At 44.1% G+C, this 26,619-nt stretch overlaps 1 protein-coding gene across 2 annotated transcripts in view; it reads right to left on the minus strand.

Moving 5' to 3' along the window:
- Positions 1 to 23,441, minus strand: part of dtx1 (deltex 1, E3 ubiquitin ligase) — a 43,943-nt gene extending 20,502 nt beyond the window's left edge. Inside the window, exons 1-2 of one of the 2 annotated variants that reach the window (XM_010895078.5) lie at positions 22,750 to 23,441; positions 21,285 to 21,954 (exon numbers count right to left, since the gene is read on the minus strand). In XM_010895078.5, coding sequence (XP_010893380.2) covers positions 21,285 to 21,543 — 259 coding nt within the window. In that variant the 5' untranslated portion in view covers positions 21,544 to 21,954; positions 22,750 to 23,441. Of the gene's footprint in view, positions 1 to 21,284; positions 21,955 to 22,587; positions 22,607 to 22,749 lie in introns of those variants that run through there. The other variant, XM_010895079.5, reaches the window with a different exon arrangement.
- Between the last annotated feature and the right edge of the window lie 3,178 nt (positions 23,442 to 26,619).

The raw sequence follows: 26,619 nt of genomic DNA on the forward strand, positions 1-26,619 counted from the left end.
TCAATTAAGGTCCACATTACTCAGCACTCTCGCTTCCTCTAGTGCTGCGGCAGGCAAGCTGATGAGAAGCCCATGCGTGGCTTAGCTACAGGCCAATTATGTATCCTAATAATCGACAGTCATTTCCAATTCCCCACGGAACACGTGAGCTTATTAAAATAGCAACAGAATTTCCTTTGATCAAAGAGCTAGAAAGTAACAGGTGCACCGTGAGATCTTTCTTTATCAGAACAGAATCTGCGTTACTGCTGGGCATTTCCTAAATCATGGTTTGTCATTTACAAGCTTTTCCTTTGACGGCTGTAGGATATATAGCCACTTAGTACAGTTCATCAACCTAATTTCTAACAAAGCTTTATTGTGCGGTATATCAGTTTGGACTTAAAAGCCTTCATTCTGTGTTAATTCTCTTGTACACATTCTCTGTGTGAATGTTGGATATCAGTGAATGCAGAGAAACAACAATAAATATTCCATTAAATGCAATAAAGTAATTGAGGTATGTTTGATGTTTTACATAAACCCCTGGGGCGACTTCAAAATAAATTGTACTTTCATCTTCTGAAAATGGCCTTCAAAAACAATTAACCCAATACAGTTATGAAAGAACACACTGAACCAGCTCTTAGAGAACATTTGAACCAGCTCTTAGAGAACATAATGAACCAGCTCTTAGATAACACAGAACCAGCTCTTAGACAACACAGAACCAGCTCTTAGAGAACACACAGAACCAGCTCTTAGAGAACACAAAGAACCAGCTCTTAGAGAACACACAGGGCCAGCTATTACAGGACACATTGAAACAGCTTTCCGTGGAACACAAAGTAGCAAGAGGATGTGCAAAACACAATCCCCCTTGTGAAATAAAACATATAAAAGACGTGATGAATTGTTCAGCTAGTCACCTCACCTGACATGGGAACTAGTGATGATGACAACGTGACATTGTGTAGCACAGTTGGTGGAGCATGGCACTTAAAATGCCTCGTTTATGTATGCACTCACTAAAAGTCGCTCTGGATAACAGTCTGCTAAATTACTTCAATGAAAATGGTATCAGTAGCTGACGTTACTGGCCACAACATACAGTCATGAAAAAGAACAACTTCCGCTGTACATATTTTCACAGAAAAAAAAACAAACTAGTTATCAACCCCCCCTTATCCAAACAATCCTTTCAACCTTCACTGTTATCACTTTAAATGACTAAAATTGGGAAGGAAGGAGGAAGTCAGCTCTCAAAAATGAATATCAACACACAACTGATGATTGCCTGACAACACCTGAGTAAAGACAAAAACTCTTTCTACAGGAACAATGTCTTCTGGACAGATGAGTCAAAGGTGGAGTTGTTTGGCTGCAATGTCAAAACTAAATGCTGCCTTAGAACCGAAAAACCTCATACCAACCGTAAAGCATGGAGGTGGTTGCATTATGGTGTGGGGCTGCTTTGCTGCCAAATTGAGTCAACCATAAATTCTATATTGAACCAGAGAATTCTTGAGATGACTGTGTGGCTATCCATTAAAATGTTGAAGCAGAACCAAACATGGATCTTGAAACAGGAAAATGTTTTAAAGCTGAATCATTTTCCTGAATCATTTTCCACAAAATTAAGAAACGGAGGGCTATGGATTGGCTGATTCAAGGACATCTCAATTCTATGGAAATGCAGTGGCGTGACTTGAAGCGGGGCGTGCATACAAGAAAGCTCTCAAATATAAATCAGTTGAAGCAGTACTGCATTGAAGAGGGGGCAATCATTCTTCCAAGCTGAGGTAAAAGACTGACAAAGACATTTTAAATGAAGTTATGAGTAAGGCAACATCAGCAATTGAAGCTAGCGATGCACTTTTACCTGCAATATTTAACTGCATTTCTGTTGATTTTAATTGCATAATGGTTTCAAAGTAAAAAAAAGATAAGGTGGGATTTGTTGAGTTAGGTTACCTTTCTCAATGAATTTGGTTGGAATTTACCTCAAATATCCATGTGAAACAAAAAAGTGGCGTACATTTCAGGTGGTGTACCTACAGTTTTACATAGCTCCTCAATACCTTATCACACCCATGTTTCCTCCAAACAAAATTACCCACTTCCTTTTGACAAAGCAAATTGTTATACTGCTCAGCCACCGTACGTTATTTTGCAGTTTCAAATAAAAATGCAGAGCTCAATTCATCTGGAGTCCGTAGAGAAGGAGGAGGAAACCTACAGTCTCTAGAGCAGAAGAAGCCTCCTCCTCTTTGCAGCTGACGCGGTGGCTGAACAAAGGAAGAAAAGGTACAGGTGGTTGGGAGGAGGCTGGTGGGGGAAGGTTGCTGATGTGCGGAGAGCTACTCTGCCAGGGAGGATGTCTCACTCTCTCCTACCTAGGCAAGCTTGAGAATACTGCAGCAGAACTGCCCTCACTGACTTAGTCCTTCTCAGTTCTCCTCAGTCCGCTTGCCAAACAATCTGTTGAGGAAGCAGCTGAGCACCCCACCCCCACCCTCCTGCCCTGGAGTGCTGGCCAGTTACAATACACTCAGTGATTACCACCCCCCCCCCCAAAAAAAATAATAATATATAAATAAGAATTTCAGTTAATCTTGTGGTTTCTGCCAGATGTTATACTGCAGCAATGCTACAGACACTGACACAATCTTGGCTTTGTGTGTGTGTGTGTGTGTGCGCGGACTGTCGTGTCAAGGTGCTTTAGCTCTGCCGTGCATACTCTCGCTTCTTCTCCGTCACCCGTTGGCTACTGCCCTCTGTGGGTGTGTCACAACCTGTCACTTCCACTTCACACGGTAGTGTGACACCGCCCCCTCATCAGGCACCGGGTTTAGCGTTGGACGGTCTCATTAGCGCATCGCCGGGTTGTAACGGGACACAGACACCCTCTCAGCCCTGGGCCTGGGGTGCCACAGATAGCCGGTCTCTCAATACGACTGTCCAGGCCTGCTGCAGAGGATACAGTAGGCAGCTGGTTGTTAGCTGGTTGTCAGGCACTCTGTTCTACTGTACTGTGTTTAGGTGCTGCCGGGAGGTGAGTGGGAGGTGAACGGTGGTAGGCCTGAGGCGTGAGTGCAGGTGTCTGTCTGCCTGAGCCATCTGGAGTGCAGTGCCGGAGCTCAGAGGACTGTATCTCTGACAGGCGACCTTGCAGGTGGGCAGATGAGATCTCTCTCACACTCCACTCACTAGGAGAATGACAAGCGCACGCTAAACACCCCTCCCCCTCACTAAACCCTGCCTGTCTCAACCAGTATTTATCCACGTGACAAGAGGATATTTAATATCAGCCAACAGCCAGTAGAAATGTGTGTAAGGTAGTAAAAATGTTTTGCTAGCGCAGCAGAATTCTAAATGAGAGGAATACTAGTCAGTGGTTGGGCAATCAGTACCATCAGTAAAATCCGTACCAGCTACACGAGGCCCGGTAAATGGAAACACAAAAAACAACAAACAACAACAACAAAACGCTAATACTGTTGTGTTTATGACCTACGAATGACAAGGTAATCTGAGTGCAGCACAATTTCTTCAGTTTGACACAAAATGTCACTGGAGAAGTGTACTGAATTAAATCTCTCTCTTGAGCCTCCTGTGGAACTGTGTGTTTAGAAAAACAGGACAAGCTCAACCAGGTCTTCTGAGAATGAGAGAACCAGCTTGTTAAGGATGGTACACTGCGCTCGTTAAGACGGGTTTCCTATCTGTGGAGTTGATGTAGGAAGTCAGAGGATACAGTATGTAGGTCCAAAGGGGTTCATGAAAGGGTGAAGCATGGCCTTTAGAGAAACTAATTCTGCAAATCCAGAACTGCCATTAAGCTGCTCTGGGATTCTCCAAGTCAACCTTCCCTTGGGTGGATATGCCTGGCTGTACAGTATCCATCAGAAAAATGAAATATGAATCACAGGTGCTTTGGGAGATTCCAGAGTACAGGATAATTGTCTTTTATTTGAGTTATAGCCTTTAGCTACACTGGTGCACTCTGCAAGTATTGTATTTTTAGTTCATTATAATAATTTGATTATTACATATTGCTAGTGTACACTTAATTTCTGGAGGAGCTTACTGTACAATTTCCCCTTTTAATTAAACAGATGGAAATAAATGTGGTAATATTCCATCCAACAGATTGAGCTGCAATGTGTGATCATTGCTCTGCTTCAGATCGATCGTCTGTTCAGGCGTCCATTTAACAGGGAAACCATCTGTGGTAAAATCCCACAGATATTTTTAACAGAAAATACATCACTTGGGTGGGTCTACTGCTCCCTTTCACATTGACAAGTGCCTCAAAGACTGATGGCCAATCGGGAAGTATTGAAGGATTGGACTTCTAGCCTGATGAAAATTCACCTTGAGACAGTGGTAACAAACCCTCTGAGATTGTGTTTATGTCATCATTAATGACACGCCTGGAAAGAGAAGCTGCTCAGTTATAAGGGAACTCCGCCAAGAAAACCTGGCTAATATTATTCACCTCACACGCTGCGGCAAGATGGTTCTCCTGCTGACCAGTCACAAGACTTGGAGGGAGACCAAAACACTGATTTAGAAGCACTTACAGGTGAAAGTGAGAAACTTAGAAAGAACCATGGACAGTGTGAGAGAATGAGAGAAAATGAGAGACAGAATGAGAGAAGAAGAGAGAAGGAGAGAGAATTAAAGAGCGGGAGGAAATGAGAGAGAGATTTATATTGGTATTCTGCAGGCAACCAGGCTGTAAACAATCAAAATAAGTGATTGTAGTGGGTGGGAGGGGGAAAGGAGTCTGTGACTGTAGTCCTGTGGGTGGGAGGGAGAATGGAGTCTGTGATTGTAGTCCTGTAAGTGGGAGGGGGCAAGGAGTCAGTGATTGTAGTCCTGTGGGTGGGAGGGAGAATGGAGTTTGTAATTGTAGTCCTGTGGGTGGGAGGGGGAAAGGAGTCTGTGATTGTAGTCCTGTAAGTGGGAGGGGGCAAGGAGTCAGTGATTGTAGTCCTGTGGGTGGGAGGGAGAATGGAGTTTGTAATTGTAGTCCTGTGGGTGGGAGGGAGAATGGAGTTTGTAATTGTAGTCCTGTGGTTTGGAGTAGTCAGTGTGTGTGTGTGTGGGGGGGGGGGGGGGGTAGTGTGAACCCCCATGTTGTCTGCCAGGTGTGCATTGTATCCACCCTCCCTTGGCTTGTCAAAGTCCTTCCCCTCTTATTTCTGCTAGTAACTGGAGCATCCTTTGAAGGTCTCACTAAATGCTTCGTAGTTCACACAACAGAGACACGGGGACGGACAACAGGAGATTTGCATTTTCACATGTACAGTACTGTGCATAAGTCTTAGGCAGCAGAGAGTCGAACTGAGGAGGTTTATTTGGCTAGTGTTTTATATATATATATATATATATATATAATACATAAATATGTATAACATTTTTTACAAACACTTACTTTCCGAATAAATTACTACAGTTCGACTTTCAGACTTTTGCACAATACTTTAGGTCCTTCAGCAGACCTCTGTAGCCGCGTGGGAAACCAACCCACAACCAGGTTGATGTCATGTTTTATCAACCAAGTGACAAAGGACAAGACTAAAAGATAGAAACTGCAACCCTTTGGACCTTAACCCTTTATTGTTCATTTTAAGTAACGGACAATGCATTCTGTTTATCTTGAGGTGAGGGCTGAATTGCCCACTTATATCCAGAAATTAAGTATCCAACTAAACTCTGCTCCCTCAGCTTTGTGGTGCAGAATGTTACACTGGCTGAATGCATGCACCGTGTTCATTCTGCTCATTGAATCAGATGGCTCTTTCATCAAACAACCCTGACTTTTGTGGCAACATTATAAAACTGGGTTCTATATGCCAACAATAAATGCTGGGCCCTTAGGGTTAAAGCATAACTGCCCAAATAATTAAAGACAAGCACTGTAGTTTTACATTCTGTAAAGCTAGATTGAGAGGTTAAAATAACCGGCACTGACAACCTGGGTGGTAAATGACTGAGGATGGTAAAGGATTAAATTGCTGCTCTCTCATCTGCTCTCATCCTACGAGATACATTTGCTGCCTTTGACGCCACACTGCCCACTCTTGAATAGCATCCTACTGGGCAAGCTTGTGCTTCCATGTAAAGTGGAGATGATCTGTGCATGCCACACAGACTGTAACTACAGGTGTCCCCCAGGGCTCGGCTCTCGGACGTCCCCCTGTCTGTAGCCCATATGACTTCGCTCTGGCTGTCATTGCTATGTGGATGACCCTATTCTCCTCTTTCCTCTGTTCTGACGGCCCGGTGGCAACGCACGTTTCTGCGTGCCAAAATGACGTCTGCCTAAATGTCGGACCACTACCTAAGAGTCAACTAAATGGAGCTACAGAACTCTTCCTCTGGGGCTAGGTCTGTCTGCTCTAGAACCTTTCCATCACGGTTGACATCGCCACGGTGTCCCCTTGAGAAAAAACCTTGCTGTGACCCTAAAGAGCTGGTCAAAAGGCCCTAACATTGTCTACAAACATCCATGCAGTGATTCACTCCACCAGGATAATGCTTTAAAAACAGGTCGAGTAGGCCCTTTCCTCACAGAGGACGCAAAAAGAGTCCCAGAAGCTGAGTCTTATGTCATCTACGTATATGCTGTTTGTCCCCCATCAAAATCACTTGCTTCCATCCAGCCCTAAATGTTTTTAGAATTAAATCCCTTACTCTCTCTTTAAAGGCTTTCTGATTGTAACAATTAGGAGTTATCTCCACTGTCATTGATTTAAAAGAGTAGTAATTATTCACGGACTGCAAGTTCTGTGAGGGGCTGAAGATTTAGCCTCCATAACCCCTCACAGAGCCCAACGTCACCACGTCTCAGGGAAGAGGGCTGTGGTCAGATATCTCAATGCTGTGGGACTTGACATTATTGGTGTATGGGAGAAATACGGCACTGACCAGAAAGTTGAAGATTTGGGGGAAGCACTGTGAACACGCGGGGTTACAAATTCTCCATACATCAGGTAGATTAGTGTTCATAATGTATGTATTCAAGAACACACTTGAATTGGCTGTAGGGTCACATGGTAGAGAATCTATTCAAGTACTGGTCCAGGACACAATTTGGGTGCCCACAAATCAACAGCTCAGTCTGAAATATATCGGATGTCAGGGGTAGAACTTTAGAAAATAATGAGTTTTTGTTTTTCTGCTGCAAGGGAATTTCCTTCCATATCAGAATCGCCATACATCTTGCTTTGTCGGAGAAAATAGCTTGATAAACTTGATCCACCCATCTATACCATGGTCTACTACTGTATACAGTACCAGAGACCAATGTACATGTATGACAGCCATTCCATTCCAGGGTCTGTTAAATTCCAACACAGGCATACCTCATTTTACTTAATGAGGTACTGATAAGTGATTACCTGAACCAAATATTATTTAACGAGTAAAAGTATAAAAACCACTGCTGTGGTCATCACTATTCTCTTGCAATAGGACCAGCTGGATGGCAAAAACAGTGCATGTAGTACCTCAAAGGTAATTTGAATAAAAAAACAACTATTCAGAATGACAAAAGAGTTGAAAAGAAAAGCTTTGAGTGAGGAAAAGGGTTAATTTCTGGATTAACTGGCAGAGGGATATAGTGAGCATCAGGTTGCTTCCATTCTGAAAATTTCAAAGACGGCGGTTCATAAGAACAAGGTCAAGCAACAGACATTGGGGACAACAAAGCTACAGACTGGCAGAAGGTGAAAACCACTGCCCACTGACCGAGATGACCGTCAAATCATTCAAATGTCACTCAACAACCGTAGGATGACATCGAGTGACCTACAAAAAGAATGGCAAACAGCAGCTGGGGTGAAGTGCACAGCGAGGACGGTTTGAAACATGCTCATAGGGGCAGGGCTGAAGTCGTGCAAAGCTAGAAAAAACCCCTTGATCAATGAGAAGCAAAGAAGAGCCAGGCTGAAGTTTGCAAAAGACCATAAGGATTGGACAGTAGAGGAATGGAGTAAGGTCATCTTCTCTGACGAGTCAAGTTTTCAGCTTTGCACAACACCTGGTCATCTAATGGTTAGACAGAGACCTGGAGAGGCCTACAAGCCACAGTGTCTCACACCCACTGTGAAACTTGGTGGAGGATCAGTGATGATCTGGGGATGCTTCAGCAAGGCTGGAATTGGGCAAATTTTGTTTTTGTGAAGGACGCATGAAACAAGCCAAGTACAAGGTTGTCAAGGAAGAACACCTGCTTTCTTCTTCTCTGACAATGTTCCCCAACTCTGAGATTTTTTTTTTTCCAGCAGGACAATGCTCCATGCCACACAGCCAGGTCAATCAAGATGTGTATGGAGGACCACCAGATCAAGACCCTGTCATGGCCAGCCCAATCTCCAGATCTGAACCCCATTGAAAACCTCTGGAATTTGATCAAGAGGAAGATGGATGGTCACAAGCCATCAAACAAAGCTGAGCTACTTGAAGTTTTGTGCCAGATGTGGCATAAAGTCACCATCCAGCCATGTGACAGACCGGTGGAGAGCATGCCAAGGCGCATGATTACAAATCAGGGTAATTCCACCAAATATTGATTTCTGAACATTTCCTAAGTTAAAACATTAGTATTTTGTTTTTGAAAAATGAACATGAATTTGTTTTCTTTGCATTATTTGAGGTTGAAAACAATGCATCTTTTTTTGGTTATTTTGACCAGCTTTTTTTTACAAATAAATACTCTAAAAAACTATATCTTTATTTGGAATTTGGGAGTAATGTTGTCAGTAGTTTATAGATTAAAACAAAACTGTTCATTTTACTCAAAAACACACCAATGAATAGTACAACCAGAGAAACTGAGAATTTTGCAGTGGTCTCTTGTTTTTCCAGAGCTGTATATTTTAAATGCCTATAACCTTCCATCTCTTGATTGGTTCATTGCAACCCTTTGGGCCAGTTTCACAGACACAGATGAGGCCTAGTTCTTGACTAAAAAAGCAATAGCAATAGAAAACCTTGATTGAGCTAGATGTTTTTTTTTGTCCAGAACTAGGCATTTAAATGCATTTAAATGAATGATCATTACTGTGCTTTAGATAATGATGAGTTACATATGTTAACCCACACCCGAGCAATAGTTCCCTCAACTTGTGTAACCTGGAATACCTTAACTGGTAGAGAAACAGTGCGCAGAAAACTGCCCACCAACAAGTGGTCAAATGGACAAGCATGCTCCTGCACGCCATATACAGAACAGCTCTGACCAATGAAAAGGTCAATAACTCAGACAAACAAACATTCCAGTCACAAGGTTTGCAACGGTATTTCCCAGTTATACGCTGGCTATGAAAAAAATTATTCACTAAGAAAGATTAATTCGAGTGTAAACCCATCTGGCAAAACCAGTTGTAATGGTAACACAAATAAACATGGACCTAATTTGCAAGTCCCTTATGATTCTGATATTGCTATTTAAAGACGCACTTTTGTTTATGAATCTACATACAATATATCAGACCTCATGAAGGGTAACTGCTGGCTTGGCAACAACCAATGGGGATCCTAATAAATGCATTGAACAAACTGACCCCTCTGGGATAATACAGCTATTACTAAATATCATCAACACTGGAAAAGAGGAAGACCGGAACCCACCCCAAAAATGACTGGAACCAAAATCAAAGGCCCAAACCCAGATCTGTACTTTAAGTGATCAAGCAGACCGAAAGCTAGCTGAGCAGACTGCCTGCAGCTAAAGCTCCCTTAATCCAGCTCTGAGTCAAACAATGCCTTGTCTGCACTAAAGACCACACAAACCCTACAGATCAAAGACAGGGCTGCAGATAAGAATTAGAATGCTGTCCCCTTCAACACGACAAGTCCCGATCGATCACGTTGCACTTCGGAGCATCAATGAGCTGTAAGGCTGAAACAGAGAAGCTCACTTTGCGCAACAGGATTATCAGAACATCTGCTACCATACGGTGTTCCCTTCATTATTCATTTTCTGTGACTTCACAGATCAAACACAGGGAGATGACAGCTTGAATCAGAACAGTTATGCTTAATCGTAAGTGCCTGAACCATTTATCATGTAGGCTGTGACGTCTGCTCCGCGTGGCACCGCAGCTCCTCTTCCTATCCGGCGCTCCACCTCGCCGGTGTACTAACCACTGGCCGGGGAGTGATGGCGGCAGCGCACCCCGAGGACGCACCTGTTTCCGCTCAGTCATTAGTTCAGTATATATTGTGTTTGTTAGCCACTGCCCAGCACGGATGATTGTTTCCTGCCGTTCCTGGATGCGAGGTGTTGTTCTGTAATCCCGAAAAGAGAAGACTATAAAGAGAGTAAATGTTATCGCTTGGTGTTTGTTCTTTCCCTTTTGCCTAATTTTTACGCACTCATTGCACTAGCACTGTCACATAGGGTGTACTAGACATGAACATAAATACAAAGTACAAAACACCTTAGCATATGGGTCCAGTGCAATTATAAAAAGGTGAGTCCAGCCAAAGTTCAGGGCACCCTAAGTCAACCCTGGTACTTATAGAGCAGGGCCTTTTCATCTAACGATATAGAGAGATGTGCACTTATCTTACATAAAAATTGACTTAATGTTTCTGTTTACATAGGCGTGTAGCCACTCCAGCTCTTTTTCAGCCTATTTCAGCTGATACTCTGATTATTAGGCCAGGTAAAAATTTACCACATTTGAACCTGCATTTCACAGTCTGACATAATGGTAGCCAATTGGGGCTTTACATTGGATATTTCAAATGTTTTTATGGTTTAAGCACTTTGAACATAGTACCTTTTGGTAGCTCCATAAGTATAGGTGGCTTGTTTATGGCCAGAGCTGTCCCTGCAAATGTCCATGGTAAAAACAACTCTTGAGAGACATTGTAGACATTGTTAATGTTGTAAATAACTATTATAACTGGAAATGGCAGATTTTCAAGGGAATATCTACATAGGCGTACAGAGGCCCATTATTATGAACCATCAGTCCTGTGTTCCAATGGCATGTTGTGTTTGCTAATCCAAATACATTATTTTAAAAGGCAATGTGATCATTAGAAAACTCTTTTGCAATTATGTTAGCCCAGCTGAAAACTGTTGTGCTGATAAAAGAAGCAATGAAACTGTCTTTCTTTAGTCTACTTGAGTATCTGGAACATTTGTGGGTTCAATTACAGGCTCATAATACACCAAAAACAAATAACTTTCTTCTGAAACTCGTCAGTCTAGTCGTGTTCTGAGTTATTCCTCGCGAGAAATTACCAAGAAACTGAAGATCTCGTACAACAATTTGTAATATTCATTTTTCATAACAAGAATAGACTGATGAGTTTCAGAAAAAAGTTAATTTTTTCAGGCATATTTTGAGCCTATAGTCAAACCCATAATTGCTGATGCTCCAGATACTCAACTATAATATTGAAAGTTGTATTGCTTGTTTTATCAGTACAACAGTTTTCAGCTTGGCTAACATAATTGCAAAACGTTTTTAAAATTATAAATTATAAATTTGGATTACTAAACACAACATGCCATTGGAACACAGGACTGATGGTTGCTGATAATGTGCCTATGTACACCTACAGTGGGGAGAACAAGTATTTGATACACTGCCGATTTTGCAGGTTTTCCTACTTACAAAGTATGTTGAGGTCTGTAAGTTTTATCATAGGTACACTTCAACTGTGAGAGACGGAATCTAAAACAAAAATCCAGAAAATTACATTGTATGATTTTGAAATAATTAATTTGCATTTTATTGCAAGACATAAGTATTGTATGTAGATATTTCATTAGAAATCGTCCATTTCCAATTACAGTAGTCATTTTAGCTGAGCATTCTGACTAACTGTGCCACAGTGTGGTTTAGAAGATGTTCCATGGCTGACTGGAAGGCCCTGCAACGGGTGGTGAAAACCAGCCAGCACATCACTGGTGCCCAGCTCCCAACCATCATAAACCTCCAACGCAAGAGGTATCTGCATTGGGTGCGCAGCATCACCAGGGACCCTTCACATCCATGCCACAAACTGTTTGCCCTCCTACTATCACGCAGGCGGTACAGGTCCCTTTGTTCCCGCACCAGCAGGCTCAGCAACAGTTTCTTCCCTACTACTGCAACCCTGCTGAATTCTGTACCCAAAAATAAACCATACCCACCCGCACACAGATTAGTACTGCCTCTCAGGGACCTTGTTGCACTACTCTCCTTGTACTACTGGACTCTGGTACTGCTTTACAAAGTCTGATAAGGACATTTTCAGTTCCGGCATGTACATGTCTACCTCAGTAATCTCATTGTTGCTATCTCTGAATTTCAGTTGCACGTACTACTTTCAATTTGCCTTCATTGCGCATTTAGAATTGCCATTTGTACTTGCATTTGCCTTCATTGCACATCTATACATACATTATACTTAATCCTTGTAAATGTCTGTCCTATTCTATTTGCACTTCTGATTAGATGCTAACTGCATTTTGTTGTACTGTCCTTATTACTGTTCAAAGACATTAAAGTTGAACCTAATCTAATCTAATTTATAACATTGTCTACACTGTATTACTGATCAATTTGATGTTATTTTAATGGACAACAAATCTTTATCAAACAAGGTCATTTCTAAGTGACCCCAAACTTTTGAACGGTGTACACCGATCAGCCATAATTATTACCACCTGCCTAATATTGTCCAGGTCCAGGTCGACCCACTGAGGCATGGACTCCATTAGACCTCTGAAGGTGTGCTGTTGTATCTGGCACCAAGATGTAAACAGCAGATTATTTAAGCCCTGTAAGTTGGGAGGTGGGGCCTCCATGGATCGGACTTGTTTGTCCAGCACATCCCACAGATGCTCGATTGTATTGAGATCAGGGGAATTTGTTAACCAAGTCAACACCTTGAACTAGTTGTTGTATTTCTCAAACCATTCCTGAAAATGTTTTGCTTCTTGGCAGGGCACATTATCCTGCTGAAAGAGGCCAATGCCATCAGGGAATACCGTTGCCATGAAAGGGTGCACATGTTCTGCAACAATGCTCAGGTAGGTGGTACGTGTCAAAGGAACATTCACATGAATGGTAGGATCCAAGGTCTCCCAGCAGAACATTGGCCAAAGCATCAAACTGCCTTTGTCAGCTTGCCTTCTTCCCATAGTGCATCCTGGGGCCATGTGTTCTCCAGGAAAGTGACGTACACGCACCCGGCCATCCACGTAATGTAAAAGGAAATGTGATTCATCAGACCAGGCCACCTTCTTCCATTGCTCCGTGGTCCAGTTATGATGTTCACATGCCCATTGTAGGCACTTTCAGCAGTGGATAGGGGTCAGCATGGGCACCCTGACTGTTCTGCAGCTATGCAGCCCCATACGCAACAAACTGTGATGCACTGTGTGTTTTGACACCTTTCTATCAGTTCCAGCATTAACTTTTCCAGAAATTTGAGCTACAGTAGCTAATAGCCTTGGCTGCACATGACCCTGTCGCCGGTTCACTGCTTTTCCTTCCATGGACCACTTTTGACAGATACTGACCACTGCAGACCGGGAACACCCCCAAGCGCTGCAGTTTTGGAGATGCTCTGACCCAGTCGTCTAGCTGTCACAATTTGGCCCTTGTCAAAGTCGCTCAGACCCTTATGTTTGCCCATTTTTCCTGCTTCTAACACCTCAACTTTGATGACAGAATGTTCACTTGTAATATATCCCACCCACGGAGAGGTGTCATGATGATGAGATTATCAGTGTTATTCACTTCACCTGTCAGTGGTCATAATGTTATGGCTGATCGGTGTATATATACGAAGTGTAAAAAGGTCCTTAACCTTCGACACCAAGAAGATGGTGATAGATTATTGGAGTTGTTCAGAGAAAGTGGTGTGTGGGCCTCTTTCAAATTCACAGCAGTGTGATCAGAGAGAAAAAATAGTGAAGAAAGAAAAGAAAAAAAGACACATTCCTATATTGACAGACTCTAATCTGACTGACCCCCCAGACTTGCCCTGATAATAGAAGCACAAGTTGAGATCAGCTTCAAAAGCTGTTAGCTGGATGAAAGAGGAAGATATCTGCCTCAGAAGTTAAAAGTGGTGACTCACTGGATAAGAGGGTGAGAGGAGGGAGAGATGGCATTGGTGTTTGACTGTGCTATTGCGTATGCCAGGCTGCCAGTCCAGAGCAGACCAGCTGCTTCCCTGCCCAGTGCATATCAAATCACTACGGCTAAAAAGCTACAACCTATACACTCTGGCCTATATACTAAAGGCTAAACATTGCAGCATTTTCACTAAAGCTAAACCCTCTGGCATATACACTAACGCAAAAACACTACATTCTTAACATTACGGCCAAAACACTACAGCCAATATACTTCGGACTATGAACTACGGCCTGTACATTATGGCCTAAACAGTACAGCATGTACTCTACAACCTAAACACTACCACCTAAATACCACAGCATAAACAATACTACCTAAAAACTTTAGGAAGGTTCAGGACATTCCACAGCCACAGGTTTAGTTATGCCAAACAGGCTGGAGACCTACCTGGTCTGGACTCCAAGCTACAACAGTTGGCTACAATACCTCTCCAAGCTCCTAGACTGGAGTCCCACAGAGCTATACATCTCCAGTCCAGAAACATAAATTAGGTTATGTAGAGCAGAAGTATGCAATTGGACTCTACTTCATTCTGAGAAATGTCTGTCTTGAAATGTTTTCAACCATAAAAAAAGTATTCATAGTTGCATCAATCTGATCTACAACCCTGTTGCCAAAAAGGTTGGGACAGGGGCTTATTTACCACTGTGTTGTGTCACCTCGTCATTTAACAATACTCTGTGTTTGGGAACTGAGGAGACCAATTGCTGTAGTTTTAAGTGTAATGTTTTCCCATTCGTGCTTGATATAGGATTTCAGCTGCTCAACTGTTCGAGGTCTCCTTTGTCGTATTTTTCATTTCATAATGCGACAAATGTCAGGTCTGGATCGCAGGCAGGCCAGTATAGCACCGAGACTCATTTACTACAGAGCCTTGGTGTTGTGGTTTGGGATTATCCTGCTGAAATAAGCAAGGCCTTCCCAGAAAAAAACATTGTCTGGATGGCAGCACATTTTACTCCAATACCTGTATATATTGTTCAGCATTAATGGTGCCCATTGCATGGGTACAAGTCACCCATGCCATGTGCACTAATGCACCCCCATACCATCACGGAGACCGTCTTTTGAACTGGGCGCTAATTACAAGCCGGATGGTCCCTCTCCTCTTTTGCCCAAAGGACGCGGCATCCATGATTCCCCCCAAAAAATTATAATTTTGATTAGTCAGACTACAGGACAGTTTTCCACTTTGTCTCAGCCCATCTTTAATGAGCTTGGGTACTGAGAAGACAGCGGCAGCGGGTATTGTTTAAACATGGTTTCCTCTTTGCATGGTAGAGTTTTAACTTGCATTTGTGGATGCAGTGTCGTACTGTATTCACAAACAGTGGTTTTTGGAAGTGCTCCTGAGCCCATGCAGTGATGTCTACTACAGAATCGTGTCGGTTTTTAATGCAGTTCAGCCTGAGGGCCCGAAGATCACGACCATCCAATATCGGCCTTGTCCTATGTTTACAGAGAAACAATAACATTTCTCAGTTTCAACATTTGAAACTGAATATAGGGTTTAAATTATTTGCACAACATTGCATTCTGGTTTCATTTATGTTTTACACAACATCCCAACTTCTTTGGAAACAGGGATGTACACAAAGACAATGTTAAAACAATAAACTAATGTTCCTAATTACCTGAGGCTGTGTCACGCTGGCCTTTATTCAGACTGAACAGGGGAGGGTGGAAATCAAAAATGAGGGGAGGGACAATGGATACAGAGAGAAACTTGAAAAGTGAAAAGAAAGGGCAGGTTTGGAAAATTACACCTGCTAGTGAACGGCTCAATATCTTCGCTGTGCTTCTGTCTGGTTCTTATGCTTGTGCTCCCCTTTCTGGACTGTCATTTTACATCAGGGGAACACTCCACCAGCTCGCCTTCAGTCCTTTTTCTCCCAGGTTCTCCCTCTCAGTCCTCATCTCCTCTCTGCACCCTTCACATACCCTTCTGCTTTGAATTCTAAAACCTAGAGTTTCTCCTACCAAAAATCTGCAATTCGAGGGGAACTATTGCTTTTATGAGTTTGTTAGGAGAATACTGTAGCTCACATGATCACCGTTGGATGTATTGACTGTAATGCATGTCATCAGCATTTATTTGTAGGTAACTCCAAGATCCTAACACTTACGTAGTCTTGCGTGAATAATGCGTAGAATACCAGCTGTAGCGCGGCATAACCCCATTGTGTCAATCAACAACACACCTGCCTTGACAGAGAGGAATCACACTCACATGCACATAAACACGCTCCAGGAACCACCTATACACTGAATCTTCTGCTCACACGGCGGCAGCTGACTGCTAACTCATATCTAACCTGTGGCACGTACACAGCCAGGATCCTTCTTAGAACACTAACTCCCACCCACACACAACTGAAACGATCTCGGCACAGAACAGAAACCACACACTGCCCTCCCCCGACACACCTGCAGAACACACACTCAGCAATTCAACCAAGACCACAGCTACTGCCGGCTGTCAGCCACACGTGAAAATGTAAGGGGATGGCTTTTATTTTCTCTCAAGATGTCACTGTCAGCCTATCTTTTTTCACCACAGGCAGTGTGGTGGTCACAAACCAGCTTTTAGTTAGTCAAAATGGAGCACGATTAAAGTGAAAGGAGGTCAGGGGAGAGCAGGTTCTCACGCTAGTAACAACAAAACAGGGATTGTCACATTTTGGTGGCAGCACCACACTACATCTGATTTAGTAGCATAACTTATCAAGCACTCTTTTATTTTTTTTGATAGATTTGCCCGACTGAAACACAATTTCTCCAAAGATTTTAAGACAAAAATGTCTTTGTCATTCACATAGCATTGTTGTGCTGTTGCAAGCTTGGGGCATTTCATATATTGTTTCAAATATGTTTACTAAACACACCAAAGGAATGACCAATCAGATTCACAGGTTGCACGGGCTGTATTCAGTGCTCAAGGTGACCTCCAAACTTTATATATATCAAACCCCATTTTTGTCAGGTTTTTAGACAGGGTTTTCATACTCCCCAATGCCAAGAGGTTTTCCAGGAGTATTTTAAAACCATGTGAACTGAGGTCTAGAATTTTAACTGGTTAGTTTACCAAGTCTGGAAAGACTGTGGGCCCCAGAATGTTTTGAACTATCACAGCACTCTGGGACAAGGGTCCAACCTGTGATGTAGTCCATTACACTAACTAATATGTCCCCAAACTGTAGCCATGTAGATCCCACTGAACAGAAACAGTGTTTCTCTGAGAATAATATTGTGTTTGTACAAATGTATCTCTAGGGTTACACATAAGAACTCCATACTGTCTTTGTACTCAAAGCATAAAAGGAAGTCGTCACGGGTTCTAAATCCTATTAGTCACAAGCTGCTGTGGAGTTTCAAGCGTGTTCGTTTTATACGTTTAACTGGCATCTCATGAGATAAGATGATAAACAACAGTCTGTGGGTGTCTAATGTCGTGTTTTGCATTTCCACCAGCCACAGCATTTCATGACTGGGTGAGGTGAAGCCGCCAGATTACTGCCAGGTAAGCAGGGGAGACAGGCCACCCTGAGACAGTCTCAGCCCATTCAGACTGGCCAGGGGCAGGGACGCTCCTGGGGCATGACAGAGGTGGGGGATAAGCCCCCGTGCTTTGCTATGGTAGCGGGTGGGTGAAAGGGGACCGTCCACAGCAGTGTTTAGAGGTTCACACACCTCGCTGGGGAAGGGAACGGATCCATCCTCTTTGGACACGGTCCAACCCATTCCGGCCTTTAGCCAAATATTCAAAGCCTGTACGCGCACGCGTGCAGGAATAGACCAAAAACGCAAGTCAGTGGGCGTACACACATACTAAGCCAACGCAATAAATGAAGTTACATTTTATTTGTGTTTTTTAACTTCAAGCTGGACGGGTATCTTCCCTTGGCAAGCTGGTGCTCAGCCCAGCTCTGTGCAACCCCTTTGTGGAGAGTGGCAGTGGCATACAGATGTGCCTGGCAGGCTCCAGAGGGAACTGCCGGCTCCACAGACCGTAGTGGTGAGCTGCTGCCGTCACACTCCACTGATTATAGGGAGAAGGACAGTTAAAATGGAGCTGCCGCCGTCTCCGTTCCGTCATGTGGGTGTGCTGTACGTAGGTCTTTGGTCTGGATCCCTCCCGGGCTTGGCCTTCCCCCCGAAGCCGCGAGAGACTGTTTCCAATCCCTGGGGAGCATACGGAGAGGACACCACACACGGCCCAACGAACGTAGCCCTCCCTCACTCAACGCTCTTCCCGGGACACCACACACGGCCCAACGAACGTAGCCCTCCCTCACTCAACGCTCTTCCCGGGACACCACACACGGCCCAACGAACGTAGCCCTCCCTCCCTCAACGCTCTTCCCGGGACACCACACACGGCCCAACGAACGTAGCCCTCCCTCCCTCAACGCTCTTCCCGGGACACCACACACGGCCCAACGAACGTAGCCCTCCCTCCCTCAACGCTCTTCCCGGGACACCCACACGGCCCAACGAACGTAGCCCTCCCTCACTCAACGCTCTTCCCGGGACACCACACACGGCCCAACGAACATAGCCCTCCCTCACTCAACGCTCTTCCCGGGACACCACACACGGCCCAACGAACGTAGCCCTCCCTCCCTCAACGCTCTTCCCGGGACACCACACACGGCCCAACGAACGTAGCCCTCCCTCCCTCAACGCTCTTCCCGGGACACCACACACGGCCCAACGAACGTAGCCCTCCCTCCCTCAACGCTCTTCCCGGGACACCACACACGGCCCAACGAACGTAGCCCTCCCTCACTCAACGCTCTTCCCGGGACACCACACACGGCCCAACGAACGTAGCCCTCCCTCCCTCAACGCTCTTCCCGGGACACCACACACGCGCACAAGTGCATCAGTCCTGTGGCTTCCAGCCTCTAGCCCCTCCCACAGCTACAGTGGACAGCGGCACAGCCAGCATGAAACCATTGTCTTCCTGCGGGAGGAACATTATGGGGCCCGGCAGCAGGCTAATTGATTGTGGCTTTGTGACGGTCCTTCACATAGCAAATATCTACTGTTAACGAATGTATCGAAAGCCAGAGCAAACAGGGCAGGGGCCACGGTTTCCCATTCCAGCGTTCATGTAAATGGTGGCGGCGCATCAATATCCCATGTTGTTCACCAGAGATTTTTATGAAGACAGATCAATAGGATGGCCATAGTTGCAGGAGCCCAGCCCAGGCCGTTAGGAGAGACATGGAGCGGGAGTCCAGGAGGCCGTCTGTCAGCGCCTGTTGTGACAGTTTTATTCCAGCCGAGGGGGAAGGCAACAGGCAGAATGGCCCAATAAGGAGAGATAAACGTCAGGTCCAGGTCCAGCGCCATGGTAATGGCTGGTTCCACTAACTCCCAATCAGCCATACGGTCGTAGACACATAAGATCTTTGTTATGCACAACAACAGCCGAATTTAGGCCTTTCACCAAGGGTGATCCATCGAGACCCATGTTCCCCTGTATCCGTTTTCACTAATCTGAGGGCGTTCAGACTGAGGCGAAATCTGCACACAACGCAATCCTGACCACATCCCCAAGACATCGGCATAGCAGGCCACCACGTCATTTTGTATTTAACCACGTTTTTATAAAGCAATTGGTAATTTTCTGATAGCAGAAGTAGCATAACCCAAGGTTCCAGTTTCGACACAGGCATACAAATGATTTGTCTAAATTCTGGAATGTGCAATGTGAATTAAAATTAATGGAAGAAGTTTAAGAGTTTTATACATTTTTAAGATTGACTTTTTTAAGCCGAAATGGCACACTTTGTAAACCTTGAATACACAAGCTTAAATGTCCTGCTGTTCAGGAAACATCCTGCAACAACAGGATGATCAAATTAAGATATAGCATCTGTAGACGTCGAACCAATGGGACATAGAGATGTTATTAAATATTAAATAAATCACTGAACTAATCACATTGAGATATTTATTGTGTGAGGCTACAGCGATTCAGATCTCAGAAGATTCTCTTCAGCTGAGATTGAAAATCTTTCTGATTCCGCCCCCGCATGCATACATCTGCTCCGCTAACTCGCTGTGACATCAGGTACAAAAACTCAGAGCAAACAACACAGGAAAGCTTTGATATTCTTACAACTCATGTTAGAAGCAACTGTGTTGCATGAACTGATGTTAAACAGGTGGGAAGGTGGACATTTCAGTGGACTACAAAAACATAAAACAATTAAATGTCTGTATGTTTCTGTTGATTGTTGCTGTGATTGTGATTACTGCAATAATTTTTTACATATAGGAGATCTTAATTCTGTATGTCTAAGAACATCTTTAACATCTAGATGAAAGAAAATGTTGATTTGCTCATCTTAAATGATTGATAGGTTTGTACCACAGTGGCAGCCCTGTGAATACTTGGAAGAGACAAATAATATAATCCATAAACATACCACATAAACGAAACATGACTGGAAAGGAAAATCATTTATTAAGCCTATGGCTGTATTATTTAATCAGGAATTTTATTTCACATTGTTATTTGGTAACCCAAAAAATGTTTTATGGTGCTGGAAACTGAGGATTTACAGAAGTCAAATGCTCAGCTGCATCAATCACAGGGACATATGGCAAGGTCATGACCTTAAAGCGGGCCGTCACCACACTAGTTTCTTCTCTGCTAAACATGAATGGTTCTCTGAGCGATTCATTTTCTGTCATAGCAACGACACCAACCTCACTTGTGGCTCGGAGAGGTTCCAGTATATTTGGATGTCCTGCTTGACTTCTTCCCCAACTTAGGGGGTTTGTGTTACAACAAATGTAGAACAAGATGCACATCCTTCAAACGTAGTTTACAAAATTGTTCCAGGAGCTTGCAAAGTAAATGTATACCATAACGGAGGACTCTATGGCTCAGAAAGATGATTGAATATGTACTGCATTCTGTGGCAGAACCAAAGGACTACTGGCCACACCATGCAGCCTTGCTCCACTCCTTTTATTGTACAGTAGCTTCCAGCCTATCTAGGGGGTTTTCTTATAACCACAAATCTGCATTGGTTGTTCTCTGGCTACAGTTCATTTTGTTGCGCCTGCCTGCAACACACGATGACAATGAAGTACACAGATGTTCTGACTGGTTCTTACCTGTGTCCTGTCTGAACTGGTGCATGGACTGCAAGTCGATAACGTAAGGAGCCAGCTGGGCATCCACCTGTCCAAGGACCACAGTCCCCCTCGCGTCCCCCTTCAGTACGTTCTCTATGTGGTGGCAAGTTGCCGCGCTGTATGGCCGCCAGCGTCCATGTTCATTCAGCCACTCCCACACCACCACCCGGGCCAGGTTCTGAGGAGGGTACCCAAGCCCATTGACCGAAACCAGCACGCCAGAGCCCGGCCGTGCCATCTTCTATGGTTTGTGTCTATGGTTCAGCTGCTACTAATACAGCACAAGAAGACCACTACTACCCCGTTGGTCATCAGAGATGGGCAAAAAAAATAAATGTCAATTAACAATTGCAAGTGTGATGTCAGCAGTCCCTCCTATTGTCCTCTGTGACATGGTGGTCCGATGGACTCATCTGGGTCACTCGGCACAACTCACGGTCATAATGAAGGTGCTTTTCCCAACTGACGTTTCAAACAACTTCTTTGATCAGCGTCTTTTTGAAATGTCAAAAGCGGCTAGGCTTTCTCCTCTTGAGGCGTGATGCGTTTGAAGTGGCAGATGATGTTGATGATGATGAGCTTTGCAAAAGTTAACAGCCGGAGCAGTTTGAGAAATCCCCAGCAGATGACCATGGGATTAAAATACACTCTAAATCAGAAAGGAGACAGGAAAGAATGTATGAAACAAAACAGATGAAAAAACAAATTTTGTCCTCGCCTGCTTAAAGGAAATCTTACCATGTCTGTTGAACAAAGCAAACAATAACCCCTTTAAACATGTTATATTTATGACTGAAATTCATCCAAAGGACACTATCAATATTATTATTGAACCCTAATAAGTATGGGATTTCTAGGTAGTGTGGTTATAGGACACAATGTTAAAAATGACCATATACCAACAGCAATAACAGACTTATGGGGGTGCTAACTATCTTGGAAATCAAAACCATACGTCTGGGGATGAAAATTGTAATTATAGGTCGTGGAAGCTGAACAATCATGGTCCACACTACTAATTATTATAGTACATGATTTTGTTCATAATTCACACTAATTTGTAAGGACATTCATCAACGGTATTGAACAACAACATCGAGGTCGCTACACCGATAACAAATTTGCATTTCAGCTCTCAAGAGTGAATGCTTAACAATAATAGCCTTACCAACAACCGATATCTGAATCATACATACGAAGACACAGGCTATAGTTACATTGAAGCAACATTTTCGCAGGACTCAATACAACAAATAATGGAGGTTATTGTTAAAATCCATACGATCTTGTATTGATTGTATAGTCCTGGACGGCGGAGCAGACCTGTAGGCTGCGAAGTAACCAGGTGAAGGTAGCCTGTGAAAAGATCATGCATAATAAACACAGGCGCAAACCATATCACAGGTTGTGATCTAGCTATAGGCAATAACGCAGGAATACTTACAGTACAGATGTTGTCTTCGATTTTTTGGCAGGACGGTGGTTTGATATTTCAGCCTGTATTATTTCCTCTTTTAAATTAACAAATGCTAATATATTTCAGATGATGAATAGCCTCAAAACCAAGCAGTGCCGAGTGTTATTTCCAATTATTTGCCATTTTATGTTCGGTGGATCTCGTATAATCCGAACTCCGACAGCAGCTATGGATAGACAATGCCCCAGTTACAATAAGCCCAACGTTTGAGGTGCAGATCCATTCTTGCTTTCGGACTGGTCAGATGTTTTCCCTGGTGTATTACATTCATTAATTTGCTCATAAGCATAATTTGGGAAAGTGGTCCAATATTATGCAAAAGGGTCCACGAGCACCTGTGATGCTGACCACGAAAATTCCTACCGTCCCCTTGGCTACGCGCGTAGTCGCGTCGAGTTGTGGGAAAAATGAGAGGATGTTGCGTCGCTAAAGTGGAAAGGAAACGACGATGAACAGTCCATTAAAAAATGCAAATGAATTAAGCCTATGGCTGTATTATTTATTCACAAAATGCTAAAATGAATTGAATCAAATGGGTTATCGCCAACACTTTAATCTGAGCGTTTCCAGGGAATTTCCTTACAATCGGTAGACCCAAGCTGACACTGGGAGAAAAACGTACAACATGAACACAACAGCAAAGGTACTGTTGCTCCACAACTCCGTAGCGTTCTACTAGAGACAAATAACATGAGGGACAGTTCTAAATTTACTGCCGGCGGGGGGAGGCGCTTTGGGTTGTGTGCTTTTGTTATTGGCATAGGGGAGGGTAGTACTGTTTTAAAAAGCTTTTTCACTGTACTGAAAGCGCACTGATTGAAATCAGTTTAAATGTAGAGTGGTTGTTTAAAAATGCAACTGGCACGGAATATTAATATAACTGTCATTTTGCTTTGGTTTACAGGACAATGAGTTAAAATAAACAGAAATGAATACTGGTCAATGGCATTATGAAATATATCTCTATGTAAAACAATCTTTTCTATTGTTAAAAGGGCTATATGTAAGATTTTTGCAGCACTACTAGCATAAATACAAGCATAAATGACCAGAATACATCGGCTCTAATTGCTTTAAGTTAATGTTTCAGATATGTATTTTGAAATTGTTCTGAGTTCCTGAGATATTCCATACTTAGGTGAAATCTGTTTTATATTCGAGATTCAACAGACATTCATAATCATACTTCAGTTCAGGCTCCCTTCCACATTTAGGGACCATGGTAAAAGAGTGAACCAGGTATTTGCCAAAATGTCAGCAAACAATTATAGAATTATTGATAACTAATCAATATCATTCCACATGCTAAATTCTATGTCACATTTCATGTGGTCAAAAAGGTCTTTATTGATTTATGAATAATAAATTAATTAATGGAAACACATTTAATCATAAATATATTTTATTTTAATAAATGGCCTACTTTTTCAACTGTTGTTTTGGTGAAAAAAGTATTTATTGATTAATTAACAATCAATAAAACCCATTTAAATCAATATATCTTCAATATCGTTTTCAATTATGGTCATAGAAACATCAAACCTGTGATAGTACAAGTATAATGAGCGCATAAAAGAGGCAAAAAGGAAAAAGACACAAAGAGAACAATTCAAATGTTTTACTTTACTTTGACATTACTTTATTCATTTGATTTTGGGAGTGCACCAGCATGGTAGCTAAAATAGAAACAATAATCTGTGAGGTGCAGATGGGGAACGATAGAATATAAACACGACGAAACAGTAATTGGAAACAGGTGCATCCTCAGGATGCGCTGCTGCCATCACTTTCCTGCCGGTGGTTAGTACACCGATGAGGCACGCGGAGCAGACATTATAGTAGCCCCCCCCCCCCCCCCCGGCGCGGCTCGCTCGGGGGAGAAAGTGTGTCCATGCAGTAGGACCGGAGGAACCGCGGTCCGTCATGATGTCCTCCAGAAGTCCATACAGCTGGAACACCTGCTGGAACAGCACCTCATTGACCTGTAGAGCAGAGGGTAGACTGGGTAATGGAATTAATCTAACCATCTTTGACATCCTGTCCACTACCACGGCGATGGTGTTCTTCCCCACCGCCAGTTGTGACCATGGCCGCTGAGGCAATGGGAGTGGATGGAGCTGTGTGCACACGGAGCACGACATGATGTAGTGTTGCACAGTCCTCCCCATACCAGGCCACCAGTATTTTGCCCTGAGTGCCTCCAGGGTCCGATTGATGCCCGGATGTCTTGTTGCTGGCGTGCTATCCACCCAGTTCTCCAACTGGCCCCGCACTCTTTGAGGCACGTAGCTCTTGTCCAGGGGGCAGGTTGCTGGTGTAGGATCCCATTTCCCTGCCCGCTGAATGTCCTCGTCAATGTCCCAGGAGACAGGACACAGGACACATGAGGGATGTAGTATAGGGACGTCCTTTGGAAGCTCCACCCCCCAGTCATGCAGGCAGTAGAGTGCATCCGCCCTGACGTCCTTGGTACCGGGGCGGTACATCAGGGTGAACTGGAAGCACTCAAAGAAAAGCGCCCATCGAGCCTGGCGGGGGTTGAGGCGTCGCGCTGCCCTGACATATCAACGGTTCCGGTGGTCAATCAGGACAGTGAACTGCTCTCGGGTTCCCTCGAGCAAGTGTCTCCACTCCTCCAATGTCAACACTGCTCAGTAGTTCCTGGTTGCCCACGCCGTAGTTCCTCTCCGCAGCCGACAGTTTCCTTGAGTAGTAGGCACGGGGGTGGTGCTGAGGTGGGTTCCCGTGCTGCTGGGAGAGGACTGCCCCCACCCCGATCTCGGATGCGTCCACCTCGACTGTGAAGGGCTTGTGGGGTTCTAGGTGTTTAAGGAGAGGGACTGTGCCCTGCGCATCAGGTCAAGGAAGGCCTTCTCTGCGCCCGGCGTCCAGCAGCGGCGTTGAGGTTGGCCTTTCAACGGCATCGTGAGCGCCGCTGTGATGGTGCTGAAGCCTTTGATGAAACGGCAGAAAAAGTTGGCAAACCGATGAACCTCTTTAGTTCCTTGATGGTTTTCGGGACGGCATAACCAAGTATTCATAGTGGCCCGACACCGTGCTGAATGCTGTTTTCCACTTGTCTCCCTCCCGGATACACACAAGGTTGTATGTGTTCCGAAAGTCCAGCTTCGTAAAGATGCGTGTCCCCCTCAGTAGCTCTATGGCCGATGGGACGAGGGGCATTGGATACCGGTATTTAGTGGTGATGTTGTTGAGTCCCCTGTAATCAATACACAACCTTAGCCCCCTATCCTTCTTTTTGACAAAGAAAAAGTTGGCTGAAGCAGGGGATGTGGAATGGCGGATGTGGCCCTGCTCAATTGTTTTCTTGATGTAGGTTTCCATAGCGTCCATTTCGGCCACAGAGGGCGGGTAGATCTTGTTCCTGGGGGGCCCGGCCTCTAGCAGGATATCAATGGTGCAGTCCCAGGAGCGGTGAGGAGGGAGACACCTGGCCTTTTTGGTGGAGAACACCCTGCTTAGATCTGCATACTCCTGCAGGATGTTCACTGGGAGAGTGCCCGTGGGGTTCTCCATGGACGTGGCTCCACACTTATCTGTAGGCCATCGCAGGATCTTCCGTTTGCTCCATGCGATTTTGGGGTTGTGCTGTTGGAACCATGGAAGACCCAGGATGACGGGGTGTACGGACAATGTCATAACCAAAAATTATAGTCTCACTCAATGTCAGTCATTGATGGTAAGCGTAAGATGGCAAGTCACATGGGTAATTGAGGCAGGTCCCACAGGATGGCCGTCTAGATCCTGAATGGGCATCGAGGACCTCAAACGGCCCAAAGGCAGCCGAAGCGTGGTGACTAGGGACTGGTCTATGAA

Source organism: Esox lucius, chromosome 13 (genome assembly GCF_011004845.1).
Source record: "Esox lucius isolate fEsoLuc1 chromosome 13, fEsoLuc1.pri, whole genome shotgun sequence".
NCBI lineage: Eukaryota > Metazoa > Chordata > Actinopteri > Esociformes > Esocidae > Esox > Esox lucius.